Source organism: Triturus cristatus, chromosome 12 (assembly GCF_964204655.1).
Source record: "Triturus cristatus chromosome 12, aTriCri1.1, whole genome shotgun sequence".
NCBI classification, from domain to species: Eukaryota; Metazoa; Chordata; class Amphibia; order Caudata; family Salamandridae; genus Triturus; species Triturus cristatus.
In genome coordinates, this window is record NC_140595.1 from 29,804,979 (window position 1) to 29,827,941 (window position 22,963).

The 22,963-nt window shown below is 43.5% G+C and overlaps 1 protein-coding gene across 1 annotated transcript in view; it reads right to left on the reverse strand.

Annotated features, from left to right (window-relative positions):
- Positions 1–22,963, reverse strand: part of CALR3 (calreticulin 3) — a 44,811-nt gene that overhangs the window by 14,955 nt on the left and 6,893 nt on the right. Inside the window, exons 5-8 of the mRNA XM_085639759.1 lie at positions 17,846–18,055; positions 8,944–9,057; positions 6,232–6,375; positions 2,316–2,408 (exon numbers count right to left, since the gene is read on the reverse strand). Coding sequence (XP_085495885.1) covers positions 2,316–2,408; positions 6,232–6,375; positions 8,944–9,057; positions 17,846–18,055 — 561 coding nt within the window. The remainder of the gene's footprint in view (positions 1–2,315; positions 2,409–6,231; positions 6,376–8,943; positions 9,058–17,845; positions 18,056–22,963) is intronic.

Sequence of the window (22,963 nt, forward strand, 5' to 3'; positions counted from 1 at the left end):
GGCACAGGGAGATTAAGTGCTTTGCCCAGAATCACAGGATGCTGAACGTCGTTGCTGAAACTCGAGCCCGATTCCCCAAGTTCAAAGTCTACTGCTGTAGCCGTAAGGCTACATCCTCTCCCCTAATCTTTTATATCAGTGTTTTTTTAAATTTACACATTTCAAACATTTCCCGTCATCGAACTGCGAATCCACAGTATTTTAATCTACAATAACTAGACTTACAAGGAAATATTTTTATTTGTTCTCCATCATTAAATCTTCTACAAATTATGGCCTAAAGAAATCATGCAATAATCACTTTTGCACTTGAAAGAAAAAAGTGGGTAGCAGACTCACCTCTAGTGAAACAAAGAAATACTTTGCCCACCGAAGAATCACCCACTGCCTTTGTGCCCAGGCTGAAGTGTCTGTGAGTCCCTGCCTGTTCCTCCAAGGGGCAGCTCAGTGGAAATCAAGGAGTTACATGCTAGCATACAGCACCACATTCTCAGAGTGAACAGTCACTTTCTCTGCAAGGAAATGGTTCACCTTCTTTCGGCATAAGGAAACTCAGGCAGAAATCTACCTCGCTCCATGAGTGAATTACTTCTTTCTGGGTTCAGGAAGGTAACAAAAGGCTGACAAGAGATCCTCATATTTTTCGTCCCATCAATGCAGAATTTCAGGCACCTGAGCACATTATGGAATGTAGTGTCTTTTCTGCAGCTGAAGATGAATCTTATAAGCACAGTCTCCCTTAGGTGAAAGTCGGAAGGCACATTAAGCATAACTTTTAGATTTGCCGAGACACATTATATTTGGCAAATTATTAAAAAAGTCTTGTCGATTGCAAAGGCCTGAATCTCGCCCATCCAAGGCTAAGAGTGCCTTTCTCTGGAAGGGTCCAACTCATTCTATCTATGAGTAGGTTAAAACGCGGCAAAGATTACTTAAATTAGCGTTACACTAATCCCTAGATTTTTCTTTCCAAATCTGGGAGGGAGAGAGAGATTTGGTGGCATACAGGATACTGTCTCCCTGGTGCTACATATCACTCTAGGAGTATCCTATAACCCATTTTAACTAGTCACTATTCGGCTAGACTCAAGACCTCTAAGATAAAACATAACTTAGGTTTCGATGCCTCTCATGGTGTCCTGCTTCATCACTGGGTCTCCACTTGTCCCTTTAACCCAGGATAGGCTCAACCATGAGCCAGATAGCACTAGTGATATTATATCCGATGGGGGTCTTCTAGTGAAATGTTAAAAATATCTGGAGGATACCCCAGTATCCCTTTATTATCAAGCACCTCTAGTATAGTTAAAAATCATAATCAAGAGTTCTTCAAAGGAATTTAGTGTCCTTGCACCCTAATATGTGTTGGCATGTTTCAGCGCTCTTGGTCAGGCCGCTATGAATCTATATGGATGCCTGCTATTTTATTGTCACCGTCTCAGCTGTCCCAGTCTTAAACTTCAGGGTCTTTGTCAGACAACACAAACCAGATAACATGTATACAGGTCTACTTGCTGCCTGTGTTCCAGATTGGCATATACTAATGCTCATGTAGGGATGTACTAATACAGACGGGGCAACGCCCCTATAGTCTTACTCACTCTAAGGGTACTGTGACCCTGACAGTACCTATATTCGTCCTGAACGAGAAGCATGGCCTACAATCGACACATTAAAGCGAAGAACATCAAACTTAAAACCAGTATATAGGATGGCAGAGGGAGTAAGCACACGTGTAAATTAGAATGATCAGTAAAACTGTGAGCAAAAAAAAACCTCAATGCTATCATACACTTTACCCCAATTCACAACTGTGGCAAACAGCAGGGAATTCCATGTGCAAATTTTGGCTGCACTCTCTTTGTATATTTAATCAGCGAATTTTTCTGTTTTGCACAGGTTTTTAACACAAACTACTTGTTGGAGGGAACTGTGTTCAAACTGCAAGCAAGAGTAATTTGCTCTCAGCTATTAAACGGCATAGGTGTTATAAAGCGTGCAAATACAATTTAAGCTATTTTAGCCCATTGTATGGTGCTAAATAAGAAAGGGTGAAGGAGTGATCTTTAGAAACAGTATCACACTGGTAGGTGCGGATGAAACATGCTGGGCAGTTAAAACACATAACCTATAGCTAATAAATTGGGTTTGTTATTGCCCTAAACCTCAACTCACAAAAAGCAATTGCACCTCTGGATCTCGACACAACAGAGAAAGTGTAAGTTCCCTGTTTGATTTGTTCTATTTGCAGCTGCCTATGCTCTGAGCAAGTGGCAGAACCAATACTCTGCAAATGTATCAGATTTAAGGATTACCGTAGTTTTTCCCCATGTTGACTTTGCAAACTTGTCTGCATATTCCTCATTATTTGTAATGAGAAAGTTATCAAAAATACTTCCTGCTCTGACCTAAAAAGACATAAAAAGGCATTACAGACAGTAGTGAAACATACAAGCACAAAAACATTTACTAATCAATATGTGTGTGCAAAGCATTAACGTCTAAAAACATTACAGCTGTAAATGGTAATTACTAAAAACAAGCATTTGGCACAAAAAAGCACCTGTTTGTCAAGTTGACTAAAATGCTTTTTTTTGTAAAAGTGGCCCATGCTGCGGTTTTACTTTAATAGCGGTCCCGCACCTTTCTTTAGATGTGGCTGGTCTAAAGAAAGGGCCGTGGCCGACATTAAAGTGAAAGCGCCGTATGAGGCGCTTTTACAAAAAAATATTTGCAACGCAATAGGTCTTGCATGTGCAGGAGTTTAAGCTATTGTCATTTATAATGCCAATAGCTGAAACTCCAATAAAGGCGAGACCTATTTCATTGCAAAGAAGCGGCCATGATAGTCCCGGGCTGCTTTGAAAGTGCAAGAGCGCATGGCGCACTGAATGTTGCAGGAAAGCACGTCGTGCCTGCAGTACCAGAAACTCATTAAAGAAAATAGTGCTTACAGACTAAATAAACATACTGTGTAACAACAGAGGTAAAAGGGCCAGTCCTCATTGGAGGTTACAAATGAAGACAAGGCGGTACTAAGGAGGGACTAACAAGCCTAATAATGAATCAGAAGCCAGCACTTACGAAGGATAATGACACAAGCCAATAAAAAATATGGGCGGAGAGTGGGCAGGGCTTCAAGTCCATACTCGAATACAGCATGCCTCACAGCGCAAGCGCTGTCCAGGCTCAACCTAAAAATGTGCCATATAGGTGAAATCACCAAAATCCTAATAAGATGAAGATTCCAAAGATGGAGAATGGAGAGTACAAGAATTTACTTTTCTTCACCACTATGGGATGATATTCATAAACACTGAACAGAATTAAGGGCCTGATTACGATGGGGGTGGGACCACCACAGTCTTGGCCGTTAGTGGAGGTCCCACCGCCATCCAGCCCATTGCTCCAACTGCTGCATTTGGATGCAAGCGGTCAGAGCTCAGATGTCGGGGGAAAGACTGCAGCGTCCGACAGGATCCCGGATGCAGTCAGAGCGGTGGTCGGACTGCTATTCCCTGCAAAGAGGGCGGAGCCTGCTCAGGCACAGCCATAGGGATAAGGATGTTCCTTTCTGCCTATCCTTTCATGGTGGCTAAACCGCCATGAAAAGGCAGGTGGAAAGTGACTTTAGGGGCCCTTAGCAGTGCCCCTTTCGCCTCTACCCCTTGGCTGTGGCTCAACATCCCTGCCACATAGTGCAGGGATGTTTTAAATGTGTACATTTTGTATTGCGGCGTGTACTGCGGCCTGCAGCCCACGCCGCAATGAAAATATATACACATCGCGACCGCTGCAAAGGCGGCCACATTGTAATGCGGGCAGCGGGACCGTTGACTTCTAGTCGGGCGGTCCTGCTTCTGCCACGGTGCCGGTCAGACTAGAGTCCAACTGACATCATAATCAGGCCCTAAGTCTCACCCTCCTGAGAAAAGCAGCATAAAAGAAGTAATATAACACCCAACTTGTAAGAAATGGGTAACTCACCTAAAGATTTTGTGGACAGGCATGACCCTCCTTTGGTATCAATCGTGGAGAAATAATTTGTGAGGTCTCACCACAGATTAGGCACCGTATTTGCTGGTATGTGTCTGTTTTAGTTCTGCTGTGATCATTCTGGCTTTCCATGCCACACTTGGTGCGGTCACTGGGGGTAAATCGCACGAGAAGTTAGAGGCATGCTTGGCAAGAATGGACTGCCGGGACTAGGTGGGTTGGTGATGCACATGTTTTGGGACACCTGCAAAACAGATCCCTTTGAAAGATATCACCATTCAGTGTGTATGAACTGCATCCGTGTTTTCCAATTCTATGGCGTGGCTGGCGGCACTGGCATAACATCACGGTGAAACTGGAGCCCGGTTTCTGGCATCAGTGCGAACTGCACGGGGATCAGTATCTTTTAGCCAGTTTGCACTTGACTCTTGTGTCCTTCACCTTTTTACGATCACAAAAAGACTGAGGATATAAGATTCCCTGCATTGAATGCCGAAGAGGTCAAGATTTACAAGTAGACCAATATCGTGTTGACGGAGACTGCACAGGAAGCTCTTGACAATTTGCAGAGAGCGGTTTCAGAGCCTAGTGTGAAGTCCAGTCAATGTGTCTCAGGATATGAGTGGCTTGAGTTGGGTGGCTACGCTACTTTCAAAAGCCTTTGGTAGGGTTGAGAGACCATTGATTGGTTGATAGTTTTTTTTTATTTATGTTTTAGATCAGTGGGATCAGCAGTGCATTTTTAAAAATAGAAAACCCACTCCATGTTTAGGCTTTTAAGGAATTTTCCTTACCCCTTCTGAAGAGCTGATAACTCTTCTTCTTCCTTACACACTCCACCTACTGAGTTGTGAGCACTCATACCTGCCCCCTGCCCTCTTGTGAGGCAGTAAAAGAACACAGTTGTGCAGTGCTGCCTCCCTGAAGAAGTTGTACCATGAAACAAGAGAAAAGAGAGTATTGCTGTCATGTTTTATTTAAAGTGCGCCACTGACAAGGTGATCCTCTGTGCACAGAATAGAACACATGCTGTCCTTAGGAGAAACTGGTAACAAAATGGTTGCCATGAAACCAGCAGGTACCGCTGTGGTCCTAGCCAGGATAGTGACAGAGGTTTTGGGATAGATAGTGACAGGTTTATCAACAAAAGAGCCAGAACTCTGATGAGGGTAACAGCATGGGCACTGTCAGGCAGAAGATGCAGGAGGCCAAGCCAGTTTCAGGAACATATAGGCATGGTAAATGCTCTCAAGCCTTAAAGCTGTTGAGCACAATATAGGGTACTAAACACCTGGTTCAAAGGTCCCAAAAGTTGGACATGTGAACAAGCTAGACAAGAGTTTACCTGCTACCCTTACATTTCTCGAAAGACTGGTGCATCAAATGTATACGATAAACTGTAGAGAATAGGTACTCGCAAACATTTGCCCAGGGGCCACAAAGAAGGGTCTGTGGTGTGATCAAGGGCCACACTGATGCCAGCAGGGTTACGGATGGGAGTCTGGGTGGATCAGGGATCGTGTAAGGAGGTCTACAAAATGTTAAATAAATGGGCAAGCATTTACTTGCAGGTTAACTAATGTTTAGTGGTGCAGTACACCACCATAGTTACTTCATAACTTAATTTAACCTACAAATAAATGCTTGCCCGTTTATTTAAAAATGTTTGTGAATATTAATGCTCAGCAAGTCAACAGCTGCTCGTGCTGCTGTTCACCAGGGGGGCTGCGCGTAAAGGTTAAAAGGGCCACAAGCAGCCCCCAGGCCATACTTTGAGTATCACTGCTGTAGAGTGAGCTGCGTGATTGTACTGGTAGTAACAAAACAATACAGCAAAAAGAAGAAAGAAGAGATCTCTGCAGTACCCTGAATGTGTATCAGGTCTGCTATAAAACATACAAATATTTTATTAGAATTCCTGCTGTCTCCTGAACAGTTTTATATTTTGTCCAGTGGTGACATACATCTATACAACTATGAAAGGCATCTCTAGACTATGGAGGTGGTAATACATTAAGATATTATGTAATGCTTTCCTAATTAAAATTGATAATTATGAAATTGTTACTACTTCTAATGATACTAATGACATAATAATACAATCAAAAACACTACTACCACTAATATTAACAATAATAATTAAATTAAAAAGAATATTTAGGTTGTGCCCATATAATAATACACCATAAACAGTTAAGTCCTTCTTCAAGGCAATAATAAATAAAATGTAATAACCTGCCAGAGATCGAGTCCTATCACCCCAATATTCTCATACTTGTATATGTTAGGATCGGGAGCATAATCCGGGTTGTCAATTTCTGGGTGATTCCAGACTCCTGTGAAATTTGGGTTAACGATTTGCGATGGTTTCCATTCACCCTGCAAATAAGAAACTATGCTGAGTACGTGTGCCACTGGAGGGGCTACCATACAGACTTATCCAGGCTGTGTGCAGCCCAAGGCATTTATTACATGCAAGATGGCAGCGTCATGTTACACAATATGAAATGAGTGAAAAGGCACAGCATAGTACAGGCTACAAAATGCTAGATAAGAAAAGGCCTTTAATTTTACAAATAAATGTACCCTGCCACATTGCATCTTTCTAAATGCTGACCAATGTAGAAAAGCAGTAAAGTGTCACATTCGTGTTTTTAAATGCAAATTGTAACCCCATGGTCAAACCTGGCAAGGAGCGTAGTCTTCACATCAATGGGAATCCTACAGAGTTTATTACACCTTTGATCACTGTGCCACTGCAACACACCCCAGAGAATAAGTGTCTCAGTAACCTGAAAAAGCCTTTGTTATTTACTCCACAATCTGACCCATATATGGCTAGCCTGTCATAATACCCTATATGCACTCAGAACAGAATTGAGAGGCCTCCTTTTGGAGCGGCTACTATAAGATAAGGCTCCGCCTATAGACTCTGTCAGCAGCTGGCACACTCATTTTATTTAAAACGTAGAAATCAGAACACAATTGGCCAGTGGTTCCTAACTTGTGGTAGATGATGCAAATTCTTTTTTTTTTATAGTGTTTTTTTATTGGAAGAGTTCACTTATATATATCATACAGCCACAGAAGGAGTAATAGAACCAATTCATTAGAGTAAAATAAATTGGTGCTGCATATTCCATGGGTCTGCAACTGTTTAGAAAATTAAATCATATTAGCAGATTAATAAAGTATATATAGAATAAAAAAGCTAAATTTAAAGTGTTAAATTTTCAAAAGTTTGGGAATTAGAAAGAATTTGAAATTAGAGGGTAAACATGAAGTTCCTTAGCTTGACTTGTGGGAGCAGCAAGTACAGGAATCAGCACTATAGACACAGGATTGCTTCAATTGAGCACTAGTATGTGGCAACAAAAGAGGGGATCCATTAAGAGCAAAAAAGAAAATGGGGCACTTTTAGAAGGAGCTAACGCCACCATAATTTCACTTTTAGCAACGTTCTGGTGGCGTTAAGTCCTTCGCCTTATTTACAAGGCGGCGTAACGCTGCCTTGTAAATAATACCCCAATTCACACAGCACTTAGCGTGAAATGGGCGTGCAATGGATGTTGCAGTGGGCCTTCTGACGCAACAGCCATGCCTTTTTGACGCTGCCCCATATTTACAAGGCATGGAGCAGCGACAAAAATATTTCCAGGGAATACATGTTCTTAAGCAGGCAATAAGAGGAGACATTTTTTTATTTCTCCTTGTATGTTGCTCTTTCCTTTTGTGCTGCATCATGCAGCACACATAGAAACAGCGAATCGCCTGTAAAACTGTTTATGTGCAGGAAGGTGTCCCTCCCTGTACATGAAAAATCTCCCCTGCAGCGCAGGTACCCTTGCAACTTGGCGCAAGGGTGCCTGCGTTGGTGCTAGGCTGTTTCTTTATCACCAGCGCTAGGGGAAACCCAGGGGTGTGCTGCATTTTTGTAAATATGGTGCAGCCCTGCGTTTTTAAATCGATGGAGCACTGCGTTACCAATTTTGGCATAACACCGCGCTCCGCCGGTTTCTTGTACCTATGCCCCGTAGTGACATGCTAGGGTTATTTGTGAATTAAAGAAAATATTTTATAAAAAGTTGCTTTGATGTATGCATGGTTCTCTATTTGTTTTAAACATATCGTAGAAATTGCTCAGTTTGGGGTCCCAGCTTCCAATCATAATTCAGTGGTGGTACACAGAAGTCAAAAGGCTGAGAACCTCTACAACTGGCCATTTATTCCAGCTATTATGAGGTTCATACAACCGTTTGAGAAACCTAATAATTGATCACACAAATTTGTAAACAGAGTTGAGAGTCTTTCTGTTAGGTACCTTGGACCACACCTTTCAGCAACTACACCTTTTCTTTTGGTATATGAACAACTGCCAATTGAAAACGTTTATATACACAAATGATAGATGTGTTGTCTGTATTTAAACCTCCTATGTATATGTAACTTCATAGGAATGTGTGGCATAAAGTGAAGTAAAAGAATATTAACAACACTGATGATTCTTTAAGCTTTTACATATTAGCAAATAAAAGTTATGATCTATAGTGCTTACCTTGCAAGTTTAAGGTTAAACAACACATCAGCGCCACCTCGTACGGTTGCGTTTATAATTTATACAATGTATTCCATGCAGGATATTGTGGCAACAAACCACTGGCTAATTTACCAGGCAACAAAAACTTGCCTTCAAGCTTCACCTTAAACATATCTTATAAACCAGCTGCCTATCTACCTTCCAGTGTATTTTTAACGCTGTTAATGTGCAATGCTTGTATGCATCTAATATACAGCTTTACAAAGGCAGAACAAGCACGTACATGTCACACTGGCTTTTTAAAATGGGATTAGAAAGAATTGGTCTGAGAGGTTTTTCACTTAAAACGTAATAGTTGAGAATATGTTTTAAAGTAACTGCCCTCTGGAATTTGACATCTGATTCCATACTTTGTACTTAGGATTTCTGAGCTTAAGAGGTTCCCATTCACCATCCACCTTCACGTCCCAATTAAATGGTGGCTTGACAGAAGTATCGATGATAAACTCTGGTTGATCCCAGTCCTTAAAAAGAAAAGCAAGGAAAATATGAATAATTATGTACTACAATTACAATCACAGGATATGTTTTTACATTTAGGCAATAACAAATATATACATCTTATGGTGAAAAAAATGGAAAGCAATCAGCAGTTAACAATCTACTCGCTTGGCTTTTGGAATACATGGCATAAGTGTTTACGTTTTTTAATTGTCTGCTTTCGTACAAATAAAATACTCTGCGTATGTACAAATGTAAAGCCCCAAAATGCCTATCTTTCTTGACTAACAAGACCGATAAAACCAAAAAGTGCCCATCTAAAATATAGCAGTATATCATTTCATATCAAGTTTATATTTTTTATAGCGCTTGAGGTGTAGGAGAACAGAACCGTAAGGGAGTAAGTCAAAGACATCAGGAGGAGAGGAAGAATCAGAGGCAGGACTAGACAGAGAAAAATATAACAAGGTGAAAGAGTTCACGCGAGAGGGAGTAAGAAACGTGGTCCATAGTTATATTAATTGACTGTATGGTACTTACATGCCTATAGAGAGCTGTTTGTGTCCTAAATTATCTATTTAAATGGCACACAGCACAAACTGAAGTCTGCCTTGCTTGTAGTCATAGCTGAAAACTATCTCACAATTAAAATGATGAAAAGGCCAAACATATGGATCTTATATCTTTCTTTCCTCTTCATCCATTGTAGCCCAAACTGCTATGTAAGTCTTAGACATAAAGGAAAGAACTGGAGATCTATGGGATATATTTACGAAACATTTGGTTGCAGAAAAGAGGTTGCAGTTTGCGTATTTACTTTTTGCAACTACTAAATAATTTTTTTAATTGACATATGTACTGTCTCCTTGGTTATTAAAATAACCATTCAGAATTGGGGGCAGGTCACAGAACGACCTGCCTATTGAATATTTATATGGCTGGCTGTAAATTACACAACTTCCTACAATTGGCCTCAAAGATAGGGATCTGCAAGGCACTGTAGACCATCGTACCACTCTTACATTTCAAAACTGTAAAACTTTTTTTAAAGAGCCTGTTTGGTTAACAGGGCTGCTTTAAAAAAAAATTGTTTTGAAAAACTTCATTGGGTGTATGTAGTGGTCTCATGGACCACTGCATAGTCCCCCAAAGCTGCAACCCGAATTTGCAAAAAGGATTAGGTCCCAAGCGGACCTCTAACCTTTTACAAGTGAGTTACAACTCCAACTTGTTAGTAACTTATCAATGGTTTGCAAACAGTAATTATGGTGGCAAACCATTGACATATAGATTTGGTATTTGGAAGGGATGGCCAAAGTACAGCCCTTCTAAATACCATATCAGTCAACTTTTCTAAATTTACATAATCGTAAAAATGTGTTTAGTACCTTTAAAAAACTTTTTACCGGTTGCAAACTTCTCTGATTTACCAAATTGTTTACCGGTTGCAAACTTCTCTGATTTACCGAATTGGATGGTAAAAAGCTTAGTACATGTGGCCTTATATCTTTTCAAATAAGAATCGGTGGCCAATTAGACAATAGTTGTGGGTGAGTGCTTGTCTTCAGCCTGCTGTAACCCACCAGTTGCCAGCTCCTTTGCATAAAATATTTCATTGTAAATTTCAGCATACGCATAGCCCTATCATCTTGTATTACAGTAGCTTCAACAATTTTTATCTGAAAAAAGACAGCAAGGGGTGTCTCGAAGTAGAACTTATAAAACCTATCAATTACGAAATGTTGAAAATGCTCACATACGTGCCTGCACTGTGCCCCTCCGTGAGCACACTCTTTTTCTGGGTAACTCTGAACTGAGGAATGGGCAGATGATGGGGCATTGACTCACTTCCATTGATTTGAGATTAAAAAAATTAACATCTTTCTGATACTAAATGTCTGTGTTTTGTGATTCTGTCAGTGTTTCTGTGCATTGCTACTTTCTATAAATGTACTCTGTTCTACTTTAAATACTCTTTGAATATAATTTTAAGTGAAATCTATGTTTTTCTTGTTTCGGAAGAACAGTTCTTTCTCTATCACTTGCCCTACAGGTCTAGGGAGTATCACAGTTTAAGATTCTTTAGATTTAATTATTTCCATTGTTTTAGTTTGTCTATGTCTCTTGGGATTTGATAATATCTTTAGAGGAGAAAACAATACAGGCTAGTCTTCATCTCTAAATAGGCGACAAAATATTGATGTATAATTATGATATCTATAATCAATACTTCTGTCCAGCACCAAGAGTTTATCAAACTCATATCGTTTCGGCATTTTAATTCTCTTAATGTTACTATAAAGAACAGCTGTTCTATGCCTTATCTTCTTAAGTGCCTCTGCTAAAAGCAATACATTGCTGTACGCAATTTGGATAGCAGCTTGTGTATCTTCGATAGTCTTCTACAACTCTAATAAAAGTATTTTCATTATCACAGTATGTTAACTTTAATGTGACATATACTGCTTTTTGTTAAGGTTAAGTGGTCCACTAAAACAAACTGTGATTTCTTTTCAGATTATTAGCCTAAAATAGAGAGATAAAGTAAGTAATAAAAAATAATAGTTTGATTTTAAAAAATTGGTTTGTAAACATAACACTCCTTTATGAAAACAAATCTCTGTTCCTTACTTTTTTCATGTGTAAATATTTAGGAATCAAATATTGGAATTGAGCAGAACTCGGTGTATCACTAAATAAAATTCTAATGTGTTCAAAAGCAATCTGTAGACATTGACAGGATTAGGATCAGTCAAAGCATTTGAGTTGATTTATTTGTTCTTGTTAGTGTTAAATGACAATGATGTAACCAAAGGAATAATAAACACTTACATAGCACACAACACAACTGATGTTGTATGGAGATGCTGTTATGCTATGTTATGGTATTTGTTATCTGGTAGTGGTATGGACCAAATGACTGCAAGCTAAAGTCTGAATGTTTTTTAGAAAGATGCTTGAGTATAGGTTGTCCTATGCAGAAGTGATGCGCAAGGAGCAGAGATGTGCTCTATTTGTGTTGTAATGGACTTGTGGCTGAGGCTTGAGGTACAGGCATCTCAGTGGTATGGATATGTGATGATAAATCCGGACCACATTCTACATAGAGCCCAGTCTGGCCATGCAGTAGATTTAGAACTGAGCACAGAATGGATTGAATCTCCAGAAGATAGTGGATATGTTTGGGATATTTCTGCTGGACAGGAGTACAAGTCATTCAAGGAGGCAAACTGGATGAGGGCTCATGCCTTAAATACTGAAGAAAGGGAACAATTACGTTTTTAGCGCTCCTCAGAATGATAAGAGATCCTTCTTATTTTCCATTTGCATAGAGGTAAGGAAGTCCACATTTTTGCAGTATCGACCAAGATGAAAGTACCTCCAGCACAACATTTGTACCTGCAAGGGATCTTAATCTGGAGCTGCGGCATTGAGGTTGGGCCTTGATGTTGTAGAGAGCTACAACAGTTGTTGTAAGAATGTTGCGAAATAAAGGGCATTGAATTAAATTTTCTCTTGACTAACAGCCAATAGATTGATTTTAATGCCAGAAGGATGTGGTCTAAAGCAGCTGACAACTTTGTTCTTGACTCATTAGAGTTTGCAGCTCAGGAATTCATGTGGTCCAACCTAGAGTCCCTAACTGTAATTTAAGTAGGTCCAAAGGCTTTGGTGTCTTGCATACAATGCAAGGATCCCATGAAAGGACATGTTCACGTTAGGAATTGGGGGGAAGAGCTTGCTGGCACTTTGGTGGGATAAGGCACTTGGTATTGAAAGACCGAAGAGAGATGGTGGTCTGGGTACTACCGCTTCAATTGGACTCTGCAAATTGGCCCTGAATGAGCCTGTTTGGACTGCTGAAAAACCTCTTCTGGTGAGGTATTGAACAAGTTCTTCCTGTTAAATAGAAAGTCACTGCATGTCTTCTAGCCCTAGTCTTGCAGTTCAGACAGACGCTTAAGCTATGTTGACGCAGCAAAAGATGGATTAGAAATTATAGTGCCTGGGCCATCTGTCCAGTGTTGTTTTTGCGATGTGCCAACAATATTGCTGCAGATGGATTATTTGAGAGTTTAACTCAGCAGAGTCTGAAACCACATGGTGCTTTACATATTTTATGTACATCCTGTGTCTTCCCAGAGACTGGGGTGAGACTTGCGGTGGCAGAAGGAGAAAGGTACTGTGCTTATAAAGGGTGAGGAATTTGTCCGTCTTCATTTCTTCGTGCATCTAAGCTCTTAGTCTGGTGGTCAGTTAAACCTCTGTCTCAACAACCTACGCAATACAAGAGCAGGACTTGTGGATGAGTCAGAAGGACCTCCAGTCAGCCTAGCAGTGCCACAGAGATTACCTATAGGAGGTGCTGAGCTTTCCTCCCATGTGAAAGTGTTCTGATCCGGGCAATGTTGGTAGAGGATGTGTCAAAAGGAGTTTGAGAATCAATGTGCATTGGACAGCCATATTGGTGCCAAAGGAGTGACTACCAAACCTGCAAACCCCCACCAGCTCTCTCTCATGGAGATGCCATTACACTGAAGCAGTCAAACGTGTAATGCTCTGCCTTGCACAGCTCGCTACATACGTCAAATCAGCCACTTCTGAACAGGTAAAACTCAAAAACCGACCAGCTCCATCAGTGAGTTCTGTCACCATAGAACTTGTCAGTTTACCTGTTAAACATGATATTTGGTACTGGGGTGGGGCAGCCGAGCATGCACACTGATACTTTCGTTTTCCTGAGGTTACTTGTGTACTGCGGTTGAACATGACCTTGACACTGGAAGAGGAAGGTCCCTTGGAAGGGACGCTCACTACCCCACTATAAGAGTGTGCAGGACAATACCCAATTCGCCTCTACTCTATATTGTGAGAAAGTGCCCCCACTTTTTGCTAAATTGCTGAATGTACTTTGACTGGGTGTACCCTGGACTCCTGCCAATCAGGTGCCCAGGGCCTATGTTCCTTCCTTAAAACACACAAACTCCAAATTGGCAAACCCTGGCCACATGTCAGCCCCTGGTAAATGGTACCCTAGGTACCCAGGGCCTTGTGACCAGGGAAGGCCCCTAAGGGCTGCAGCACTCATTGTGCCACCCCTAGAGGTCCTGTACCCTTACACACACACACTGCCTGTGCAGGCTGAGTGTCTGGGTGCAGGACAAAATGAAGAGTCGACATGGCACACATCTCTGTGTGCCATGCCCATCACCTACACTGCCAAGGCATATGTCAGCCACCCCTCTGGCTGGGTGCCTTATGCCCATGGTGTGGGCACAGGAGCAGGAGCCCTGTGCCCCTACAGTACCCAGGTCCATTCCCGGGCACTGTAAGTGCAGTGCTGCCATTTAAGAGTACATGGTGCTGAGAGCTCGTCAAACACGAGCTCCACAGCACCATAATGGCAACACTGAAGACTGGGAAGTTTGGTATCAAACTTCTCAGCACATTAAACCCACACTGATGCCAGTGTGGGATTTAATGTACCAAGCACCCCAGAGGGCCTCTTAGAGATGCCCCCTTACAACTAACCTACAATCCACGTCTGCTCTGAGGCTGCCCAGGCTGCCACACAGCAGACACGTTGCTGGACCCCTGGGTGGGAGAGCCCCTGCTCTCCCGGGCCTGCAACAATGCACATCCTGGGTGAGGTGATAAATCTCCGCCCTAGGATGAGCAAAGGGAAGCTTCAAAGGCCTGCCGCCTCTAGGAGTTTCCCCAGGCCACTGCAACCCCCCACTCTGGCGGGAAGCTTGGCCGGAAACCCCATACAAGGACAGGGGATGTGCCAGCCTGCCCACCCCACCCCTCAGGTGGGGGAGGCGAGGTGAAGCACAACTCCGGGCTCTCGCCATCTTGAAGATGGGAGGCCCTACCCTATCAGGATTAGGCTACTGCCCCCCTCCCACAGGAGAGAGGCAGGATAGGGGGTGTACCCACCCCAGGACAAGAACCCATTGGTCCCTGGCCTTCACCTACCTCTAACGCCCCTAAATCTAGTATTTAGGGGCACCCTGAACCTTCCTTCCCCAGATTCCAGATTCCGAAACTACAAGAAGAGCGAGAAGAAAAGAAGACCTGCCCTGCAGCTGCGAAGGAGAGGGAGACACCAACTGCTTTGGCCCCAGCCCTACCGGCCTGTCGACCTCGGACCGGCTCCTGCTCCAAACCCGGCATCTCTTGTGGCCAGCAACCTCAGAAACCCCGGAGGACCTGGCTACCTTTGAACTCTGATCCCCTGGGACTCCCATGAGTAGAGGCTCTACTCAGACCCTACCTTTCACCCCTGGCAGCAGCCCGGAACCGCGATCCCAGCCCACTCTGCACCCGCCAAGCCTGGCCGGTTCCGGAGTGAACTAAACCCACGAGGACGACCCCACGGCGACTGTGACCCCGAGTCCAGCACCCAAGGACCCCCCTCGACAATCCTGAAGAAGCCTGCAGCCTCAGAACAGAGTGCCACCCCAACCGCGATCAACAGAGGGTAAGATTTTCCGACACCAAAAGGCACCCCTGCACCCGGCGCCCCACGGCCCTCTGTGTCCAATCCCGGGGTACCTACCTATCCTCCAACTACCCAACTTACCTCTCGAAGTGGTGGTGGCACCTGAAGAGTCCTCGTCCCTGAGCCTGCAGTCTTTTTTCAAACCGGAGATTTCCCATAGAAATCAATTGAGCGCCCGACGGCTCAAAAGCACCCTGCACCCAGCCGCCCGAGTGGCCCTGGCCGTGAAAACTCTACTCTAACCTACTTCCCCACTTGCCCTGAGTAAGTGACCAGGAGCCCAGCTCCCACAGCCGCGTGGCTTGCCAGACAGCAGCCACCAAACCAGGCCCCCCTATCCCTCATAGGATAACATTGGGCCTAACTCTCTCTGCACCCGGCCGCCCTAGAGTCGCTGAGGGTGAAACAACTATACCTACCTGACCCTGGGAGACCCCTGAGTCTGTGCCCAGAACCTCAACTCTGCCAGTCGAGTATTTACCCTTAAACCGCAAACTCTATTTTCCTCATAGGGTAACATTGACTGGCTTTTTCCTGAAATTTCTTCTAAGTGTGGACTTTTCAAATCTTCAAATAATCACCAAAAATCAGCCGAGTGACAAAAACAAATTTATTCACCTGCTCTTAGGTGAGCTCCCAGTGCTGGATCTTGGTGCCCAGCACTTACTCTGAAAAGTACCCACAACTATACTTACCTTTAACTCATTTTTCTTCCATAGGAAACCATTGACTGTTTTTCTGTGAAATTTCTTCTAAGTGTTTATTTCTGCAATTTCTAAATATTCTTCAAAAATCGTATAACATCTGAAAAAGTAATTACTTACCTGTTTTGGATAAAGGTCCCAGTACTGGGTCTAGGCACCCAGTACTGGTTTACAAAAGTAACGATAACCTACTGTACCTATAACCTGAATTTTCTTCCATAGGGAATCATTGATTGTTTTGCTCTGAAATATTTTCTAAGTGTTAACTTTTGAAATAGCTAACTATTAGTTAAAAATCATTACAGTACCAAAGTCGACATTTAACAACTGATTCTGAGAACTGACCCAGGACTGGATCTAGGACCCAGGGCTGGAATTACAAAAGTATTCTAAAAAGTAATCTGTTGCATATAATTTGAATTTATCATTGAGCTCAATGTATTGTGTTTAGAAATAGAGTTGCCTACTACAACTACTTGTAACTGTTTACTAAAAAGACTATTGCATATACAAAAGTATTTTTATGAAACATCTCCTGTCGAGAAAGTATATTTTAATTCCAAGTGTTGGTTCTATAATAAAACAAGCATATATTTTTTATATACAAATCATTGGCCTAGAGTTCAGTTATTGAGTGTGTGGAACTATTTGCTGACTGAGTGTGTCCAACAAATGCTTTACACTGTCCTCTGATACTGCCTTACTGCTCGACCAGGCTACCACTTTGGAGAGTAAGGTTATATCTAACTTTAACCTCTGTTAAACCCTTGGGGTCTGTGGACTCTGTACACCCTGTACCTATTAAGGAACAGTATATACAGAGCCACTTTCTCACATATATGCAAACTAATTACAACCACAGGATCTTGTACGGGTGGTACCATACAAACAACAGGCTAGCACCGGCTGACTTCCTCCCACACATGGTTGTCAACTGCTGGAATCGGTTGGTGATACAACAGGCATGGAGTAAAGGCAGGCCAGTGTAGGGTAACTTGCTATTGGAGCTGAAGGAAGAAGAGTAAAGTGGGAAAACAGCATAAAGAATAAAAGACAAAAAAAGATTTAGGCCTAGGGATCCACACAAAAATTCACTATGCGTAAAAAAAACAAGTTCCTATCCATACCGATCAGCAGAAAAAGAGAACTTTCAAGGTCATGCATATTCCAGTGTGTATTTATAGAAATGCCGCCTAATCCCTAACCACTTCATTTACCTTCCCCCTCTTTCCCCTCCTTCGAGGTGCTCTCATGCAGCTTTGCGCTAAATCAAATCCATGACGAGTATAAGCAAAAACAGCAAACGGTAAAACACAAATGGTCCTAAAATATATTTCACACATCAGCTGAATCTCCTTTTCAAGTGAGACAGCACAAGGTTAAATAGAGGTCAAATGACTGTGCTGAAACAATTGTACAGTTCTTGGCAGAATTTCTACACATCTATATTAAAAACAACATTCAACTTGGTGATCCATTAGGCTCTGGTTTAACAAAATCATCAATGTGGCAGGTTGAATGCTGAGGAATTTCAGCTGTAGGGCACATCAAAAAAGGCAGAACAAACACCCACTGTAATGTCAAGCTGAGACAGAAATACACCTCTGGCTTGATATCTGCAGGGTCATCAATGGTAGGTCGATCATCCCAGTCGTCGGGTTTCTTAACTGCAGGATCTTTTATTTTCTTCGGTCCCAAAAAATCAAAATCAGTCTCAAGGTTGCCTGAACGAACCGTTTCATTATCTATTTTCACTTCGTACGTTTGATTTGGTCTGACAATCAGGGTGTATAAATGAGTGAATGGGTCATCCTGCAAAACAGCGGATAATAAATAAATTGGTTAATGGCATTTACAGGAACCTGCAGTTATTTATATGAGTGGGTCACACTGACATTTAGCTAAACAGGAAGATTTGACAACAGCTTGGGACTCTCTAAAAGGCTGGGGCAGAGACGGCCACATATTATGCTCAGCTTGACACATGAATGACTCTGAAACAACTCAACTATTCTTTCGGAGGAGCTAGCTTCAGGAAAGTTGCTCCATTACTTCTGCGGCCACTCTGACTTGGGACTACATCTAAGCAGTACTTCACAAACACTCACACAAAAAAAGAATACTGTACAGTGTCATCCTGCCCATGTTCCCACAGGCACCAAGAATACTCCTTTTTAGATACGTGCAGCCACTTTCCTCTTGGAACCATGGTTGCAGGTATCAAAAGTGCAGCACGTGAAGAGGCACTGGTTTGCAGGGGTTTGAGGGGCCCACTTCACAAATTTTTCAGCTGTTTTGCACCACCAGACATGGGGAGGTACATCCCAATTTCCTTGCCTGCATTAAGCCCCAAGGTACCCTTGTTAAGTCATTTCTTGGAACCCGACAGGATCTCTATGCTACCTTATGCAACTGCCAAACTAATACCAACCTAAACACTAACCAAAAATCATAAATATATTGTGATGGGCACAGCCTTAGTGCAAAGCTTTTCTGAAAAATCAGCTTATGGCTATCAAGACACACAAAATGGACCTGATGAAACAAAGCATTATTAAATTTGCACCCCATCATTTCTGTATACACATGGTTGCAGATTTACTACTTTTTGGTAATCACCAGTGTTCTCAATAGTACACCTGGTAAGATACTCCAGACGCAGGTTTCCCGGTGTCCTGGGAAGAAAAGTCAGGCGATTCCTCTCAATGAGTGCTGTTTCCATTTTGATGAGTTGTCCAGCGCAGAAAAGCTCACGCAGGGAGAATGTAGTAGCACTGTGCTAAAGCGAAACTTTTTTTTCTCTCCAAGGAAATCTTTTTTCCCCAGGAAGAAAGCCCTTCCTAAACACACCCACCAAACGTGTGGGTGATCCGCTCCACGTCCCATCGTAGAAGAGGAGTTACTCCAGTCTTCAAGCCCAAAGTTTCTCCGAAACTAAGGAACTCGAAATGAAGACCACCATCTTTGAAGTGTTATTAATAGCACAGTTACCAAGTTATTTGACAGGAAGATTTACACAAGGCACTGTGTGCAGAATACATTAAATGTTTAAGTGCTAAGGTGCACAAACTGCCCATATCACCAGATGAGGCTTCTATTACAATGTTACAGTGTAGAGTGTTGACAGTCTGGGCTGAAAAGACGAGTGAATCTGGAGGCCAAATGGAGCTATTAACAAGATCCTGTCTTTTCATGGAAAGTCGAATATTATGTGAGCTCTCTTTTCTCCCCAAACCTAATGGTTAAGTATAGCTTTGCTTGCCCCTGAATTGCATTATATTTTAGCGTGTAAGAATCCCTTCACATCCCTAACACATTGGTAAAGAACTCTGTTTTACATTAATGGGGGAAAGGCAAATTTATTTGATCATACTGCTTAGGCTACATGTTATTAGGAAAGCAGCAAAAAAATGATTAATTTACTTTGACTATGGATCCTAAATCCCCAAATGCAATTATAGTTGAGAGGGAGACAGATGTCAAAAATTACCACAAGAAAAGTAGTAATCGTAAAAAGAATAAATACCCTACAAACATAAATTCTTGTGCAAAATGCTCTGCTGGAGTTTAAAGATGAAGGAACAGAGAAAAGCGAAATTAAAGACAATTTGATGAATTGAGTTAAAAATGGGAAGTAGTAATTGAATAACTGAGGTTGTTATGACTTCCGTGTTCTGAAACTTTAAAGGGAAGAGTTGCTCTGGACAGAAACATGATTCGTTGTATAGTAATTTATGACGAACCATTTTCTATGTTTCACTTGACTTTGAATTCCTTTGCAAGGCTGTCAATGTCTTTATTTATTTTTTTTTAACATATTTTATTTCGTCAATTTGACTATCACAACGCAGGGCTCTGTACTCCGGAGACGTCTGCCACATCAATCATACATAAACAGGAAAGCAAATGACATTTGTATACGGAAAATCAAGATATAGAACAAATGCATGTTTGAAAGCAACTAGTTTCCCCACCCTTAACTCCCCCCTCCCTCACCCAACTCCCCTATAATCGCACTACTTCCGCTTAATCTTGTTCTCACGCTAACACCAACATAATATCCCACCCTCATAGCTCGCACCCTACGTCCCCCCCCTCTGCCACTGGACCCTACTAGTAACTACCCCAATGAATGGATCTCCACCTCCACGGCGGCTCTAACCATATTCCCCGATAGTCCGCCCACCGTTTCCAAATCTTATAGTGTTTGCGTGGGCACCCCCTGGCCACAAAAATGTGTTGCTCCAGCCCCATACAAAAATCCAATCCATTCTTCCATACAGTCATGGAAGGGGCCCGTGTCGCCTTCCACTCCCTAGCAATATCCCGTTTAGCCAGCGTAAACCCCAACAGCATAAGATGTCGTTTGTAGATATTGCCCCCTATGCCTTTCATGACATGGAGTATAGCCAGCCGCGGTGTTTAGGGGGAGCTCCCACTCCAGTACCTCTGTGAGGCATGCAAATACTCCCCTCCAAAAACGATCTAAGGACGTGCACTGCCATATAGTATGCAGGAAAGTGTCTTCCTCCCTACCACAGCGGAGATACTCTGGGGAAGCAATCAATCCCGCCCGCCACAGTCGTGTTCTTGTAAAATAAACCCTGTGAAGGTATTTAAACTGAACCAGACGGAGCCGCATCGCTATTGCCGCGCCCCGCGGTGCTGCAAGTGCCTCCGTCCAGTCCTCCTCCTCTAGGGCACCCACGTCTGCCTCCCAATCCCCCCGAAGTTTGCGCAGTGTGGAGGAACAGTGTGTGACCAGGGATTGGTATATCCGGGAGATCTTTTTGTCTTTCAGGTCCCCCATAAAGACCTTCGCCTCCAGTGGGCTAAATTCGGAGTGACTCCAAACCCTCCAGACTAGGAGACAGGGCGTGACGAAGCTGGAGGTATCGAAAAAATTGCGACCGTGGCATATGGAACTCCTTCTGTAGATCCTGAAAGGACTTGAGTGTCCTACCCCTTATCACATCTCCCAGTGTTGAAATGCCAATATCGTCCCATCCCTTGAAGCCCTGCAGAGCCGCCAGTTAGGGCAGGCGCCCATTGTTCCACAGAGGGGTCTCCCGAGTCAAGGTGTTCCACCATCCCATGCGGCGCAGAGCCTGCCTCCAAATCTGAAACATTATCCGTGTGACCGGTAGCAGCGCACCTCTCAACGGTGCCGAGTATAGGAATGTGTGTAGTAAGTGACGCCCCATAAGCTGCCGTTCCAGCGCATATGCCGGGTCTCCCCTATCCCCATACCACCATTCATTAAGAACCAGCAAGTGCGATGCCTAATAGCACGACAAAATATCCTAGGTCGCAAGCCCTCCGTAATATGTGGACAGAAAGCACGTACGTATTGCCACGTGCACCCTACCCCCCTCCCACAAAAATTGCCCGAGCACAGAGTTCACCAGCCTAAACCAGCTAGGCGTGATCCGGTATGGGTGGTTCTGTAGCTGATAGAGGAGCCGAGGGAGCACCACCATCTTGAAGATCGACGATCTGCCAAACAGGGTCAGGGGCTTGTGGGACCAAGATTTAATGTGTAAGCGAACTCGCTCCCATACCGGAGCCACGTTCCGTTCCTAGGAGATTGCCGGTATGTCTGACAGGAATACCCCCAAGTACTTCAGGCCTCCCCCCGCCAACTGGACTGGACCGAGGACGCCCATGCACCCACTCTTGTTCGTTCTCCCAGAGCCCACATGGTGGACTTGTGGGGGTTCATGTGCAAACCCGACGTTTCCCCCAAAATCTGCATGATGCGCAGAAGCCGCGGCCCTGTCCTGTCCACGTCTGTAAGAAAAAATAAGACATCATCTGCGTATAGCGCAATCCGGTCGGACAGACCTGGGGCCCATTCGAATCCCCGGACCTGCGCATCAATGCGTACCCACGCCGCCAGCGGCTCCATGGCTAGGGCGAAGTGGTACGGAGACAGGGGGCACCCCTGCCTTGTGCCCCGTCCTATGGAAAAGGTGGGGGTGGACGCGCCAGCCACCCGAACCGACGCTGTGAGCTCCGTGTAGAGGAGCGTTATATAGGAGAAGAAGCGGGGACCAAGATTGAGCCTCCGTAGGACTGCAAAGAGGTAGACCCAGCTGAGGGAATCGAACGCCCTGTCCATATTTGCCAGGAGTAGCACCGCCGGCTCCCCCGTCTGCCGTATGGCTGCCACGGCAACGTGCGCCCTCCGTATGTTGTGTCTGGTCACCCTCTGGAGCATAAACCCCGCCTGATCCGGGTGCACTAAGGCAGTAATGTGGGGCAGAAGACAATTTGCCAATGCCTTCGCCAGTATTTTGGCCTCCACGTTTAACAGGGATATGGGGCGATACGAGGTATGTTGATCTGGAGGCCGACCGGGCTTATGGAACACCACCACTTCAGCGTGTCTCCAGTCCGGAGGGAGCACGCCCCCTTCCCGGGCCTCTTCCACTACTGCTCGGTAATACGAGACTAATTGCATATTATAACGACGGACGAATTCGCTAGGAAACCCATTGGGTCCCAGTGCCTTACCAGAATTGAGCTCCCCCAATACCACACCCAACTCCTCATCTGTCAAGGTGTGCCTCCAACTGGTCCCCAATGTCTTTATTTTTGTGATTGTTTCTTAGACTTGATTTGCAGATGACAACACATACACACCTCAGCTCTCTGTCCTATATGTATGTGAATTAAAAACTTTCCAGATGACTTCTGAGTTTTAAGTATTGCCAAAAG